The sequence below is a fragment of the Abramis brama genome (genome assembly GCF_963993115.1).
Source record: "Abramis brama genome assembly, chromosome: 14".
Classification (NCBI taxonomy): Eukaryota; Metazoa; Chordata; class Actinopteri; order Cypriniformes; family Leuciscidae; genus Abramis; species Abramis brama.
Window position 1 is genome coordinate 15,854,209 of NC_139976.1, and position 16,823 is coordinate 15,871,031.

The following is a 16,823-nucleotide window of genomic DNA, read 5'->3' on the forward strand; positions in this document are numbered from 1 at the left end:
TTTTGGGTGTACGCCAGGTGTACGCTGGAAATTTGGTGTACGTACTTTTGATAAATGAGGGCCAGCGAGCGCAAATTGTGCTGAGCCCATGTTAGGAGGCGTTTCGCCAGCCTGTACAGGGATCTGGATCTGAGACCGCCCTGGCGATTTATGTAGGACACCACGGCCGTGTTGTCCGAACGGACTATGACGTGTTGCTCCTTGATTTGGGGACAAAAACGCGTCAGCGCGTTGTGCACTGCCAGCATTTCCAGGCAGTTGATATGTTGGAGCTTTTCTCGTTCTGACCACAGGCCGAAGAACGGTCTGCCCTCGAGCAGCGCTCCCCATCCCGAGGTGGATGCGTCTGTCGACACCATCTTCACTCTCGAGGAAGTCCCCAGGCTTACACCTGATCGGTACCAGTCGTCCGCCATCCAAGGTATCAGGGCTGCCACACAGCTCTGATTGACCTTGAGACGTAACCGGCCGGACACCCACGCTCCGCGTGGTACTCGCGCTCTCAACCAGAACTGCAGAGGGCGCATGCGGAGCAAGCCCAGCTGAAGAACTGGCGATGCTGAGGCCATGAGACCCAGCATCCTTTGAAACTTCCTGAGCGGGGTAGTCGCGCCGCAGCGGAAGGATCTCGCCGCGCGCTGAATAGGGCTGGGTATCGATTCAGATGTTCCAGATCGATTCGATTTCGATTCACAAGCTCTCAAATCGATTCGATTTCGATTCTCGATTCGATTTTCGATTTCGATTTCGATTCTCGATTCGATTTTCTATACTCGATTCTCGATTCAACTCAATGAATATAGATTTAATACATATACTATATTTATAAAAAAGAACAGTGAACATAAGTTTACAAGTGAGTAATTAATAAAAAGAAATTAAGAGCCACAAACCTGTATATTAAACTCTTTTATTTTAGGTACACTTGGGTACACTAAAACAGAACCCATCTCTAATTTTCAAATGCATACAATTGTTAAATAAAAACAATACAATTTTGATGCAAGATGAAAAATGTATGCTGAAAATAGAACAGTTGCATTCCTTGATCAAACAGGATCAGGTTATTTCATTTTTACGATAAAATAATCGTAAAATCTTACAAAATTAGCTGTAACATGGAGGCTGCAAGCCTATGAACAATGTAGGACAACTAATACTGGGTTATTGGTGATAGTTCACCCAAAAATAAAAAAATATGTCATCATTTATGTATGTATTCATCATGTATAATATTTTTTTTCTTCTGCTGAAAAAAAAAAAAAAAAAAAAAGATTTTTGAAGAATAGGGGGAACCAAACTGTTTTTGGTCTTAAAATATTCAATATTATGGAAGTCAACATTTGTGTTCAACAGAAGAAAGAAATTCATACATGATGAATACATTCATAAATGACACTTTTACATAAACTAACACTTTAACACTAGTACTAACAGTACGCTCAAAGTACAGTAACATTGCCTCATTGGAAATTGTAATTTTTTTGCAAGAAAAGGAGTTGGTCAACGTGCTCTGGCAGAAGGCAACTTCTTTGAGCTGTAATGTCTCCAGCTGTGGAGAAAATTCTTTCAGCTGGGACACTGGTCCCTGGAACACAAAGGTAGCGTTTTGCCTGGAGGGACAAAAGTGGGTACATTCCTTCATGTTTACACCACCACTTAAGTGGATCTTCTGAGAGAGGTATAGGTGTAACTTCTCTGTATTTGCCAACTTCTTCTCGTGCCCTGTCTGCAGCAGTAGCACAGACTACTGTAGCCACTGGTGCATAGGCTGCCCCAAGCAGATCCATCAGCGCACAGGATTCTTTTGACCTCTTTGGTGGGGCTGGGGAGGGGTCACCTTCACCAAGGGTTTTTTGCTCCTGTACAGGTGCACTACCTCCATTACCAGCACTATCAGATCCTTGCTGCTGATAGTTAGAAACAAGGAAAATGTCAATTAAAATTACATTTGAATTTAATGTTGCGCATTTTATTATTTTACTTTAATTCATTAATTCAAATATGAATTATTAATAATTTTACTTTAATTCATTAATTCAAATATTTGTTTACATTTTCAGTTTTAAAACTTTATACAACTTGTAGCCTACCTTAACTTGCTCAAGAGTGACAATCCGACTGATCAATGTTGTGAATGTGTGCTCGCGTTCCCCTTCAGAGATGAAAGGAAGAGTCTTGAAACGAGGGTCCAGGGCAGATGCAACATACAGCTTCTCTTTTAGATTTGCATATCTTTAAAGATTAGACAATCACATTTAAATTACCATAAGGCATCAACATACACAAACTTACAATTAACAATAATGCAATCTCTTGTAACATTCACAAAAATGTTTACATTTTATATATAGTACTCGCTGTTTTTGTAAACATACCTAAACCTCAAGTTGTCATGCACGGCAGATTTGAGTTCCTTAATGACAGTCGAATCACTGGCAGTCGAGCGCATCTCATCAAGGAGCTGGGCGTGCAATGGTGCAATAATAGAGAGGGTAGCGGAGTTCTCCCCAGACATCACCAGAGTTGCACTCTTCATCGGCCGAAGAGCTTTCACGATGTCCTCGGCCACAGTTATATCCGCCTCTGTCAGAGTGCAAAGATCCTTTTCGCTCCGACGGACTTCAGGAGAAAGAAGTGCAGCTGAGATTGCCGGTTGCTGCTCCAGAAATCTGTCGAGCATGTCCAGCGCGCTGTTCCACCTGGTCACCACGTCAATTTTAAGTTTGCGACAGGGCAAGTTCAGTAGCGTCTGTTTTACTTTGAAAACGTTGTTAGCGCTAGCGCTCCTGTGAAAGAATGTCACTATGCGCCTAACTCGACCTAGCAACCGAGAGATGGCCGGAAGTTTCAGCGCAGCTTGCGATGCTAGATTTATTGTATGAGCAAAGCAGCCAATATGGAGCAGCTCCATCATCTCCACGGCACGTATCATATTGCTTGCGTTGTCGGTCACAATGATCGGGTTTTTCTCAGTAAGCCCCCACTCTTCCAACGCCTCTGAAAGCAATGCACATATATTTGCCCCTGTGTGACTATCCTGCATAGCTCTGGTCTGCAACACATTTGAAATGAGAACCCAGTCATGTAAATAGTGGCAGGTAATTGTGACATAGGTGTCTTGATGTCTTGACGTCCAACCGTCACACGTGAGGGCCACTCTGTCCGCTGACTGTAGGGACAGAGTAATGTTTTGCTTCACTTCATTGTACAGTCTCGGGATAATCTCTTCGCTCATACGTTTGCGACTAGGAATGGAATAACGAGGCTCCAGCACATTCAACATGTAACGGAATCCGTCGTTTTCGACTACGCTGTATGGCCGTATGTCTTTGCAAATAAAAAATGCAATCGATTCAGTGATCTTTTGTGCACGAGGTGAATTGTGAGGAATTTTGCTTGTGAATGCATTTGAAATCTTCGGTTGTGTGCTCTGCTGTGGGGGTGTTGTAACGTCTGGGTGATGTCTCATCAAATGGTTCCGCAGATTTGTAGTATTACTACAGCACTTCACCTCTGCATTACAAATCACGCATATAGCTTTGTTCTTGTCCACAACACTATCGTCGTCGTCTTGCTTGCGAAATTTAAAATGCTTCCATACCTCTGACTTTTTATGTGAAGGTGGTGGCATCAACGTCGACAAAGCACCTGAAACCGCCATTTTAAGCACTGAATGAATGAATGAATGAATGACAGGTTCGCCTCTCGCTCCTTGGTAACATCGCGCAAGGTAAATAAGAGGGTGACATCTAGTGGAGAAGACTAGTGATTAGATTAACGTTAATCTTACGTTCAATGTTTGCGGAAATAAATATGGAAAAAAAATCGATTCGTGGCCTTTGAGAATCGATTTTGAATCGACCACGTTTTAAAAAACGATTAATCGAAAAATCGATTTTTTTGCCCAGCCCTAGCGCTGAATGTGCAGCACGCGCTGTGGCGACAGCCGCGCTGTCATAGACTGTGAGTCCAGAATGGTACCCAAAAACGAAATCGCTTGACTGGGGTTCAGCGAACTCTTTGTCCAATTGACCGTGATACCAAGATTCTCGAGGTGATCGAGTAAAATGGTTCTGTGCTCCACGAGCTGTGATCGTGATTGAGCTAGGATCAGCCAGTCGTCCAAATAGTTCAGCACTCGCATGCCTCTGAGTCTGAGAGGGGCGAGCGCTGCGTCCATGCACTTCGTAAATGTACGAGGTGCCAGGGACAAGCCGAACGGCAGGACTGTATACTGGTATGTCTGACCCTCGAAGGCGAATCTCAAGTATCGCCTGTGATGTGACGCTATCTGTATTTGAAAATACGCGTCCTTCAGATCTATCGACATAAACCAGTCTCCTCGGCGAATATGCGCGAGGATTTTCCTGGTCGTGAGCATTTTGAAACTGCGTTTCACTAATGCTCTGTTCAGCCGTCTTAGATCCAGTATGGGTCTGATACCACCGTCCTTTTTGGGGGCCAGAAAGTATCTGCTGTATAGCCCCCCTTCGCTTTGAGCTTGGGATACATGCTCTATCGCCCCTTTGCTCATCAGTTTTGATATTTCGGCGCGAAGTAGGTGTGCTACTTCTAAAGTCACCGTAGTTTTGACGCACGCTGTGAAGCGGGGAGGGCGTCGACAAAACTGTAGCGAGAAGCCTCTCTTTATAATGTCTAGCACCCAGACCGAAACCCCTGGAAGCGCTGCCCATGCCTCTGCATGGCTGGCTAAGGGTTGGATGCGAAGCGCGCTCTGTTCGCCGTGCGACAGAGGTGCTTCGGGGCGCAATAACATAGGCGTTATGCCTGTGACATTCGAGGCGGGGAGCGCGCTTAATACAGCGGGCAGAACGCTCGTCCTCGACCCTACTACAGTGCTTAACTGAGTGAGGGAGGGCTGAGAAAGTCTCGTGGGACTCATGCTGTCTGCTAGTAAATGTGGGCGGGAAACGGGCACATTCACTGCTTTGGACGCGCTGCCTGCCTGAGCAGAGCGAGCGCGCACAGGTCCCGTTTTTACAGAGAGCCTGCGATCTGTGAGACATAGGGCCCTATCTTGCACCCAGCGCAATTGACTTTGTACACCGACGCATGTTTCATTCCTATTTTGCACCCGCGCAAAGCGCGCTTTTCCCTCCACAAAAGCACGTCGCTAAACTAGGGAATGAACTTGCGCTCCCTGGGCGGTTCAGCGCAAAAAAGGAGGCGTGTCCCGGCGCAATTTTACTGTTCCATAAAACAATTGCGCCACTGGCCAGAAAAAACCTAGTCTAAAGTCAGTGGCGCGTCGCGCGTTGTTCATTATGCTATTTTAAGGGCGCATGCTTGACCATAATGTATAGCGTGCACAACGCGCATACACTTTGATTCTCTAATCTACACAGAAGCAGCAGTTTTCATTTTTGCAAATCATATTATTACAAACGATAGATAGATAGATAGATAGATAGATAGATAGATAGATAGATAGATAGACAATTTATTATAAAAGCATACATCTAGCTTACACATTTACCCACATTATTATATGCCTGTTTAATTTGGGTGTGTTTCTCCATCCCCAGTGTTACTTCTCTCTCTTTTACGGCCGTGACGAGAGCGTTGCTCTCCTCGGCTGTGAACCGCTCCTGGCGCGCGCCTGGCAAATCCGCCGTTATAATAGCAATACGCCAAGGAAAAGGCGCGTCTGCTCTTAAAGGTAATGTGAGATGACGCTCTGATTGGTTTATTTCACGTTACGCCCAAACCACACCTATGAATAATGAAGCTACTTCAGACCAACCCCTTTTAGATTTGCGCCGGGCGCAAGAGCCATTTATCCCGCCGGGAAAATAGCAACAGCGCCGAGACCCGCCCACAAAGTTACTTGCGCTTTGCGCTTTGACACTTGCGTTTCAGATCGTTAAAATAGGGCCCATAGTGTTCGTGGGCACTGGGAAGTGGGCACTTTTACTATGTTGGAAGCGCAATCGACCTGAGTCGATTTTATGTGCGCGAGCCCTAAGTGTAGGGCTGTGCTTGTGTGTAGGGATGGGCACTGAGGAGTGGGCATCGACACTACATTTATAGCACCATCGGCCGTGGCCGGGACACCAGAAAATACACTCTTTTCAGGATATATCTGGGTAGCCGTAAAAACGGCTTTTGTGTGCAGGCAAGCGGGCAGCTGTGCGGGCTTGCGCTTTGCAGAAAACGCTGGAACAGTCGCAATTCTTGGGGCTGAAACAGCGGCGCGCTTGGGTGAGAGACCGGCCGCAACGGGACTCACACACCTGCGCTTTCCTAGGCATGCTAGGACTTCTTCGGGGCTTCCGGCTTCACTGCAATCCTCGGCCGCGGCCCGCGCTGAGCGGGGCGTCGGTTGCTAGAGCGAGAGCGGGGCCTCGAGCTGCGCTGCTGTCGCTGCTGTGAAGAGGCGGCCGAAGGCGGGGGCTGAGAGCTCCGCGGGGTCTGTTTTTCACGACTCGCTGCAGAACCAGAGCGCTTCGGGAGGAAGTGCTTGAAGGCTTGAGACGCTTTCTGGGCTTCGGTAAATCTCTCTACGAACTCGGAGAGAGAAGATCCGAAGAGGCCAGCGGAAGATAGCGGGGCGTCGAGAAACGCGGTGCGCTCGGAATCAGCCATCTCCGTGAGCGTCAGCCATAAGTGCCTCTCAGCAACAGTGGCGGAAGCCATACACCGTTCCATGGCTTGTGCAGCAGACTTGGTAGCGCGGAGGGAGAGATCCGAAGCGCTTCTCAAATCCGCGATGCAGATAGCGTCAGGCCCCATCTCATCCAGCTTACGGAGGAGATCACCCTGGAATATCTGCAGCGTAGCCATGGTGTGTAGTGCCGACGCAGTGAGCTTCGCTGAAGAGATGCGTGAGCTTCGCTGAAGAGATGAAAATCAAGTGAATCAGCCTTTTCGAGCTCCTTTTATAGAGGTTAGCCACACCCGTCTCGGCGGGAAGTGGCAAGGAGGGCGCGAAGTGCCCTCATTGGCCTGACGTCACTTCAGGCCTCGCTCGATAGGCTTATGCAGTTGCCGCAGAACAGCCAATGAGCGAGCAAGCTGTCTCGCCATAGCTGTGTACTGCTGCAACGCGCTTTACATATATGGAAAATTAAGGATAATTTTTTGCTTCAGTATTTCGTGAAAAAAGAGTTTTCCCGTAGCGTTTTTACAAAAAACGCAGTACGAGAGGACTCTCGTAAGAGAACCATATATTTCCTATGGTAAACTGCCTGCATTGGCTGTAAATTGACTTTTTCATCTATGATGGCAGTTGTTAAATGCTTGCTAAATAAAACTTAATGTCTTTTGATGCTTGTGTGCTTAAAGGCCTTAAAGGCCTTAACTGCTTGAACCCCGATAAATGCTGCTTGCAGCTTTAATTATTATTATTATTATTATTATTATTATTATAATATATGTAAGGGATAATGTAGAGCGAGGTGGTTGTTATAGCGAATACGAATTCTTGAATCAGCCTGAAGGGGTTGTATTTGCTATAGTGGTTGACCGATATTGTTTTTTTGATGGCCGATGCCGATATTTTAGAGAGCAGGGTGGCCGATGGCCGATATAAAGCTGATATTTTTATATATATTTATTTTAATCAATATTTAATAAATTATAAATAAATTAGAAAACAAATCTTTAAAATAAACATTATACTTTAGATGGCAACTTCTTGAATCTGCAATCTTATTACAGTATTTTTCAAAGTAATTGTTTAGAAATATATGAATATGTGAATAAAAAGAAAGTAAACACTGTAACAGGGCACTCAGTAATCTGGTAATTTCGTGCTGGTAATATTTTTTTCAAATAAAGACAAGGTAACGCTAATTTTACATACAGCACAGTGAAAACGATATGAATATGACACAGTTGGCAACTGGTTATCAGCATATTTTAAAATGAAGGATTTAAAGTTTTTCGATTGCGTCTCCTGTGAAGCTGATATTCTGTTTGCATTCACTCACTTCGCACGGACCGACCGTCACAGACAGTAATGCACACTTCACAAGATATCACAGCTGGATTCGATTAAATCTGCAAGGTTTGTGAAATTAAATGTTTATTAGATATTCAGAGATTTGTTTAAATGACGTAGATGCGCATTTGCTGAATGTTGACGGCAAATGAGAAAGTATTTTAGCCTGATTGTTTGCCTTTTCTGTTACAAATAATATAAAAGCAAACGCTTTACTTTACTTACTTCGCATACCATTTACTTTCTTTGTTTACCAGTTCTGTCTAACAAATTATTAGATATGACTGACAGAGATCGTAAATTAATGAAGACGGAGAATGTGAGTGAGCGCTGTGTGATCTGAGGAGCTGCCGTTGCCGTTCTGTTCTGGCGCTGGTGTTCTCAGCGCCGCCCGTCAAAATAAAAGTCCCGCTTCCAACACATCGGCCAATCAGAAAAACTTATCGGCCGATGCCGATATTTCAAAAATGCCAAATATCGGCCGATATATCGGCCTTGGCGATATATCGGTCGACCACTAATTTGCTATAACAACCACCTCGCTCTACATTATCCCGCTTATTACATGGCTACCCACCAAATAAATCAATAATTTGACACAAAATATTGATTTAAAAAATAGTTTATTGATTTAAAAACGATGGTATTGCTTCCGCTAAAGAAAATAGTCTGTTCCGTCTGTACGGTTATTCAACCAAGCCATGTTATATAATATAATATAATATAATATAATATAATATAATATAGGGATGCACGATGATATCGGCACAACATCGGTATCGGCCGATAAAAGCTTTAAATGACCATCATCGGCATCGGCCGATATGAATATTTCTGCCGATGAGCCTTGCCGATAGGGTGGCGTGTTTCCTATGTGCACGTGACGACCGTGAACATAGCATGAGTGCCAGCAACTTAAACTCCCAACATGTGGAGGCATTTCTAGCATGAGCGTCAGTTTGGTTTGAGATGTGCTGGGGACAGAGATGCATTCGCAAGTGCATTTTCAGAAGTGCTGGGTACAATGACGCAGTATTTTTTTTTATCTTTCGTGCAGGTCATGTTTCGAAAGACGATGTCCTGTAGCTTACTAATGTAAACTCTCCAAGCTGCTGTGCTCTCCACAGATCATAAAATATTCATTTTATTTTATTTTTCATGTTCGCATTTATGAGGAAAAACAGTGACAGTTCTCGGCTACGGACGTGAGCGCTCTGAAAGCGGCACTAATAGAGACTGCTTTAAAACTTCCACAGAGACCTCAAACAGAAAGCACAAAGCCTTTCTAAGTGAATTTCGTTTTGTAATAATTGTATCTTAATTTTAAAAAATGTTTCATCAACCAATTGCCTGGATTTAGCCTAATAAATAATAAGTAAACCAGATAATAGATCACGACACAGAGGTGCGTGCGTGAACTGGAGTTCGTCTCATAAATGAAACGAAACTCAGCATAGCTTACTTGCCTCACAGACCTGATAAATATATCTATTATCTACAGAACGTTTGAAATCATATTTTTAAACATAACAATTCAAAACGAAAGAAAACTATGTAATCCGAAATGTGCATTTCTCTCTGGCGCGTTCACTGTGTCGGCTGCAAAGATGAAGTTGACTGACTCGCGATCTTCGGAGTAGGCTAGTCACTAGTCAGTCAACTTCATCTTTGCAGCCGACACAGAAAACACTTGTTTATTAATAAACGATTAAAATGTCTCCTTGCTATATTTGACATATTCATAATCATTACTTTTGCGCTTCTCTGTGACAACTTTATTGGCAGCACCACCCTTTCATGTTACAGTACATGAACGGGTCACCACCGCATCAGCACCGAAAACAGGGGAGCATTTGGTAGACCTGTTCAAGTAGGAGAAGATGTACTTTTTTTTATTTGAATTTTTTTTTTCTATTTATTTTACTTCTAAGGACTGAAGTTTAAAATCTGAACTTAAAAATAAACTGTGGCAATGGTATATCATTTATTCTCCAAGTGAAATAATTTACCTATTTTTCAGGGGTGAATGTCTGTCTACATTTGTAAAATTATACATTTATGGTAGAATCAAATGTTGTTTGTTTGTCTTGTAAATTGCCTTAACACATGAGTGTAATACAGTAAAGGTAGTACATGAGAGAGACTTGGATTTCTCTTCAGTAAAATAAAAGTGTAAATATATCAGGGGGAAAATGTGTATATATCGGTATCGGCATTGGACAAAATTAGTTTGAAAATATCGGCATATCGAATATCGGCCAAAATGCATTATCGTGCATCCCTAATATTATATATATATATATATATATATATATATATATATATATATATATATATATATATATATATATATATATATATAATAAATATATATATATATATATATATATATATATATATATATATATATATATATATATATATATGAACACCCTGCTATTTTGCAAGTTCTCCCACTTGGAAATCATGGAGGGGTCTGAAATTGTCATCATAGGTGCATGTCCACTGTGAGAGACATAATCTAAAAAAAAAATCCAGAAATCACAATATATGATTTTTTAACTGTTTATTTGTATGATACAGCTGCAAATAAGTATTTGAACACCTGTCTATCAGCTAGAATTCTGACCCTCAAAGACCTGTTAGTCTGCCTTTAAAATGTCCACCTCCACTCCATGTATTATCCTAAATTAGATGCACCTGTTTGAGGTCGTTAGCTGCATAAAGACACCTGTCCACCCCATACAATCAGTAAGAATATACTAACATGGCCAAGACCAAAGAGCTGTCCAAAGACACTAGAGACAAAATTGTACACCTCCACAAGGCTGGAAAGGGCTACGGGGAAATTGCCATGCAGCTTGGTGAAAAAGGTCCACTGTTGGAGCAATCATTAGAAAATGGAAGAAGCTAAACATGTCTGTCAATCTCCCTCGGACTGGGGCTCCATGCAAGATCTCACCTCGTGGGGTCTCAATGATCCTAAGAAAGGTGAGAAATCAGCCCAGAACTACATGGGAGGAGCTGGTCAATGACCTGAAAAGAGCTGGGACCACCGTTTCCAAGGTTACTGTTGGTAATACACTAAGAAGTCATGGTTTGAAATCATGCATGGCACGGAAGGTTCCCCTGCTTAAACCAGCACATGTCAAGGCCCGTCTTAAGTTTGCCAATGACCATTTGGATGATCCAGAGGAGTCATGGGAGAAAGTCATGTGGTCAGATGTAGAGCCCGACCGATATGGATTTTTGGGCGCCGATGCCGATACCGATAAAAAAAAAGCCAGATACCGATATATCGGCCGATATTATTTATGTGTATATTATAATACAGTAGCAATATTATTTATGTGTATTATAGTACAGTAAGTTTGGACACACTTTCCAATTGGTGTGTACAAACTTTTGATGGGTACTGTATATAGAATACACAGTATAAACAGAATAAATATATAAACGGTTTGCAATGATCACTCAAATGTGGTGATCAAACACTTGTGTGACAAAGATATGTAATGGAGGCAGGGTGAATGATAGAATGAGAATTTGAGCTGTAACCAAACTAGTTTGCATTGCATTTTATATTATATTATATTCTAAATACTGTTGCATAATCTTCACTAACGACTTTGTCTTTTAATTTAGTCACGTTATTTAAAACATAACTTGTATCAATAAATATATCAAAAGTGTCACTGACAAAACCTTATCTTCTAGTTTTAATCTTAATTTCTCTAATATCTACCAGTGGAGGAAGAACTCAGATCTTTTTAGTAAAGTAAAATTAATAATATCATAATGAAAACGTTTATAATTACATATGTACAGTAGTTTTATACTATTTTAAATAAGTAGTAAGCAAAATGTACTAAACGTGAAACTAGGCTATAGGGCTGGACCCGAATATTTGAATATTCGTTCGGTGGGTTGATATTCCATTTGAAAATTTGACATTCGAATATTCGTGTTTTTTTTTTTTTTTTTACATCTGGGATCCCCCGCGAAACGGTTCTCATTCGCGCTTGAATAAGGCCGGCGACACACTGACTGCGTGGCATGGCCATTTCTATTTCGGCTCCCATGTTAACAGGTTGGAGTTTGCACACTGCCTGCGTGAGACACGCGTCTCTCAGGCGCGGCTCGAGCCACGCGGAAAACGCATGCAAGCTAGAAATAGAACCGACGCGCAAGTGTTCCAGCAACGGGAGTGTTCTCTGGCTAGAGCGCAGAACAGCGGAGTTTGTATGGACGAAGTGCATGTCTGAGCTTGTGTTTTGGATTAAGCTGTGTTGCTTTGACATTGTGGAAAATAGAATAATAGAAACAAAATGTATTAGCCTTTTTACCCGTTATTATCAATCTAAATTAATCTCGTTTTTAATTTAACTTAATTTCGTTTTTCTTTATTTAAATTTCGTTTTTCTTTATTTAAATTTCGTTTAATTTCTTTATTTAAATTTCGTTTTTTCTTTATTTAAATTTCGTTTAATTTCTTTATTTAAATTTCGTTTTTCTTTATTTAAATCTACCCTTTACTGTGTCAGTAATTTTGTTAGTCAGAAAAATATTAGACTACCTTAAAAGTATTGCTTAATTTAACAGACCTGTGTGTGTGCGTTTTATATCACTAATGCAGTGTCCCTTCTCGGACGCGTTCTCTGCCCGCATGAGGTGCGCCACTTCCCGCTCTAGCTGTTCTGTAGTTTACTAAAAGTGTATTAATTCTGAACGTGTCGCTCTCGTGTCTCGCGTGTCCATCTGGCTACTCTTAATGCCACTTTTGCCAGTTCTTTGTGACAGCTTTTAGGTGCTTTATTAGCAGCGCCAGCGCCATCCTTACATAAATCACTGCATCGCTGCATTTTTTTAAATATTAATTTATCGGCCATTATAAATGCCGATACCGATAGTTAGGAAAATGCCTTATATCGGCCGATAATATCGGCCCGCCGATATATCGGTCGGGCTCTAGTCAGATGAGACCAAAATAGAACTTTTTGGTCATAATTCCACTAAACGTGTTTGGAGGAAGAAGAATGATGAGTACCATCCCAAGAACACCATCCCTACTGTGAAGCATGGGGGTGGTAGCATCATGCTTTGGGGGTGTTTTTCTGCACATGGGACAGGGCGACTGCACTGTATTAAGGAGAGGATGACCGGGGCCATGTATTGAGAGATTTTGGGGAACAACCTCCTTCCCTCAGTTAGAGCATTGAAGATGGGTCGAGGCTGGGTCTTCCAACATGACAATGACCCGAAGCACACAGCCAGGATAACCAAGGAGTGGCTCTGTAAGAAGCATATCAAGGTTCTGGCGTGGCCTAGCCAGTCTCCAGACCTAAACCCAATAGAGAATCTTTGGAGGGAGCTCAAACTCCGTGTTTCTCAGCGACAGCCCAGAAACCTGACTGATCTAGAGAAGATCTGTGTGGAGGAGTGGGCCAAAATCCCTCCTGCAGTGTGTGCAAACCTGGTGAAAAACTACAGGAAACGTTTGACCTCTGTAATTGCAAACAAAGGCTACTGTACCAAATATTAACATTGATTTTCTCAGGTGTTCAAATACTTATTTGCAGCTGTATCATACAAATAAATAGTTAAAAAATCATACATTGTGATTTCTGGATTTCTTTTTTAGATTATGCCTCTCACAGTGGACATGCACCTACAATGACAATTTCAGACCCCTCCATGATTTCTAAGTGGGAGAACTTGCAAAATAGCAGGGTGTTCAAATACTTATTTTCCTCACTGTATTATTATTTTTTTATTATTGTGGCTATTACACATTTTTCCCTAGAGTCTGTTTTATTGATTGCATGTTCTGATCTTATTTCTGAGCTTGCGAAATTTTCTTCTATATTGGGAAAGCTTAAACGCAAAAGATAAACTAAGTTTTTCTTTACAGGTAAATGTTTCTTATACCTCAGCTGTTGACAACAGTGATGCCCACTGAAGTTGTGGTATGGGTTTGTCTCTCAGGACAGTTAATTCATTGGGTTTCCTGCTAGCTGATTTTGATCAGATTTTGATTTGATTATATTCCAAGCATAATCGGAGCTGTTCTTGTTATGAATCAACCAAGATGAGAGTTTCAAAGCATCAACCATTGATGTCAATAGAGCTGTGAGTAAACTGTGCTTCTAATTTCACAGAGTGATCTCTTAGCTTTGCTTTCCATTGAGGTATGGACTCCATGGGGGACGTTGAGCTTTGAATATCTCTTTACACTACAACAGGATTAGTGTTCCCCCTCACTCTCTTTGCTTGTTTTGACCATGTAAAGGCATTCAAATTGTCACACCTTGCCGTAGGGCTGTGCGATATAGCTAAAAAATGATCACGATACTTGACGTACTTGAAAGCAATTGCAGTTAGTGTTACTACATTAAATCCATGGTGAATGTTGCTGATCTTAAAGCCTATAACTAGTTCATTCATGGCACAGTGTTTCTACTGGTTTCCACGCCAGCGCTGTTTGATCCGTTAATAACAGAGAACTTGCTTCTCACTAGATCTCGCAGCAATGTTATTACTTCTGTGGTGAATTCAAATGCTTTCTTTACTCTTAGTGCTGTGTAGTAAGTGTCGCTTGATCAAGATCGGCTCAGGCTTTTTTGATTACGTTTGCCATGATTTGGACAACATTGATGTTGGGCAACGTTATGGTGGTCGCGCCAGCACGACTGCTAACAAAATTTTGGTCGCACCGGCAGGAAAAATGTTCCAACGAATCGTTCGGTTTGTAATGTATACCGAACAGTTCAATATAGAGACCTGCGCGGGACACAATTTTCAGTCCCGCTCCCGCCCGCTCCCGCAGTGTTCAGTCCCGCTCCCGCCCACTCCCGCAAAGATTTGTCATTTTTAGTCCCGCTCCCGCCCGCATCTGTGATATTATGTCCCGCTCCCGCCCGCAAATGCCCGCAAGACGGCAGGCAGGATGTATGTTCACTTTCTGTCTCACGAAAGGTCTTGGAAAAAAAAATGCGATTTGTGTCCGTTGTATGTTAACACCTTTTGGCATTTATGGCAGCAGGCAAAAGGTAGTTGATTCCCCTCTCCATCATGCACAACCGAAAAAGACTGCCAAATGTCTGATTTGATGTTTCGTGATATTTTTTTTGTAGTAAATGTGCCTTTCTTTAGAGAAGTGCTTACATCTGAAGCGCTTAGGCCTATATCTGAAGCACTAGAGGTGCTCTTTTCCTCATCCATGCTGTCTATTTTGAACTTGAAGCCTTCGAATTCGAACACATAGCAGCGGGAAGGAATTGTCTCTAAACAAGTGTGCGTGAGATTAGGCCCCGCCCTACCCCAAACGGCAACATCCAAGTTTAGGCTGCTTAAAACATTTTTATTGCTGCCAAACAGAATCTCCCTCACAACTACAAATTATGTACGCTACTTTAATCATTTATATATTTTATTTTACACTCATATTTAATTTGCGGGAGTGCAGCGTATCATCCCCCCCGCCCGCACCCGCAAGTGCACCTTCATCATCCCGCCCGCTCCCGCAATGACCTTTCAAAATTTGTCCCGCGCCGCTCTGTTTTGCGTCAGGTGCACAGAGTGCAGAACTCTAGTTCAATACGAATGCGTGTATCGATACACCCCTAGGACAATACAAACCTCTAAAACTGTAAGAGATATTGGAATGTCAATGTGCTGACGCAACCGAACATGAGAGCAACGCAACCTGGCTGTTTAGATCTTATTGGTTGTTGTCAATGGTAGCACACTGATTTATCAAAACATCTGATTGGCTGTTTAAGATCTACGGGCGATGTGCATGTTTTAATGAAAATATCGAGTGCTATATCGAAAATGGTGTACTGTCGATAATTATGATACCGTTTATCGCCCAGCCCTACCTTGCCGTATTCTTCTGTTAACCCTGTTAAAGGACGTTTTCACGCTGGGTTTAGTTGTTTGGTCTAAAACGGAGTTTGGACCCCCCCCCCATACCACTATGAATGCTAATGACAACTGTTCAATGCTGTAACGAGGATATGACTCAACGAGCTACAGCTTTGCTTTATTCATGTTTTTGTTGCTTCAAATTTGCCACAAAATTGACATGCACAGAACAGCACTTGATTTGTCCTAAGGCAGTTTATTTTGAAACTAGAGGAAAGAGAAATGCATAATGCTATGTTGAGTGTGACCCGGGAGCATGCAAAGATGTAAATTATAGTTCATCTGTTGTGGTTTACTTCATTGATTTGAGACCAATTGTGTTCATTCCAACTGAACCCTGTTAAGTTCACATGGATCATGTACTCGGATCTGTGTCTGTAGCAAAAAGCTCTAAAGGCCTTGACGCACCAATCCGATGTCTAGTACTAGCGATGATACAACTCCTGAAAGTGAACAGCAGTGTTTTACTCTAGCATTACATGAAAAGTAAGTGTCATTTTAACGTCAGTGGGATTCAGGTATGTGTACATTAGGTTTATTTAACAACAGAAATTGAATTAATCAAATTTGAAAACAAAACACTTCACTGTATCAATTAAATGCATACTAATTGTTTTTAAAGCTACAAAAGTTGTTTGATTAACATTAAGCACACAGACGGAAGCAGGTTTATTCAATCACTAAGAGCTGCACGGATCCAATATATTGTTACACGTTTGCTTTCTCAGCTTAGTCTACTTAAGTCATAACTGACTCTGTTAGCGTGAATACTCACCAAGACATGCATTTTGATAATTTTGTGTAAGCTGCGGAAGAGAACTGAATTCGGGATCATGCGCTCTCCGAGAGACAGCTTTCTGTTCACACGAGTACTTCGCTTATTGCATTTAATTAGGGCTGTCACAATTCCTTGATTTAATTTGAGTACTCC

General features: G+C 42.1%; 2 protein-coding genes across 3 annotated transcripts in view; one reads left to right on the forward strand and one right to left on the reverse strand.

Moving 5' to 3' along the window:
- mpp7a (MAGUK p55 scaffold protein 7a) overlaps window positions 1–16,823 on the forward strand; it is a 154,136-nt gene that overhangs the window by 28,890 nt on the left and 108,423 nt on the right. The window lies entirely within an intron of this gene.
- On the reverse strand, window positions 1,504–3,777 carry LOC311096308 (E3 SUMO-protein ligase ZBED1-like; the record flags this gene model as incomplete). Its single annotated transcript, XM_084135374.1, has 4 exons — window positions 2,379–3,777; window positions 2,094–2,235; window positions 1,636–1,910; window positions 1,504–1,552 (listed from the first exon to the last, which is right to left on the reverse strand). Exons 1-4 carry the CDS (start codon window positions 3,662–3,664, stop codon window positions 1,504–1,506), a joined length of 1,752 nt encoding a protein of 583 aa, XP_083991500.1. The 5' UTR covers window positions 3,665–3,777.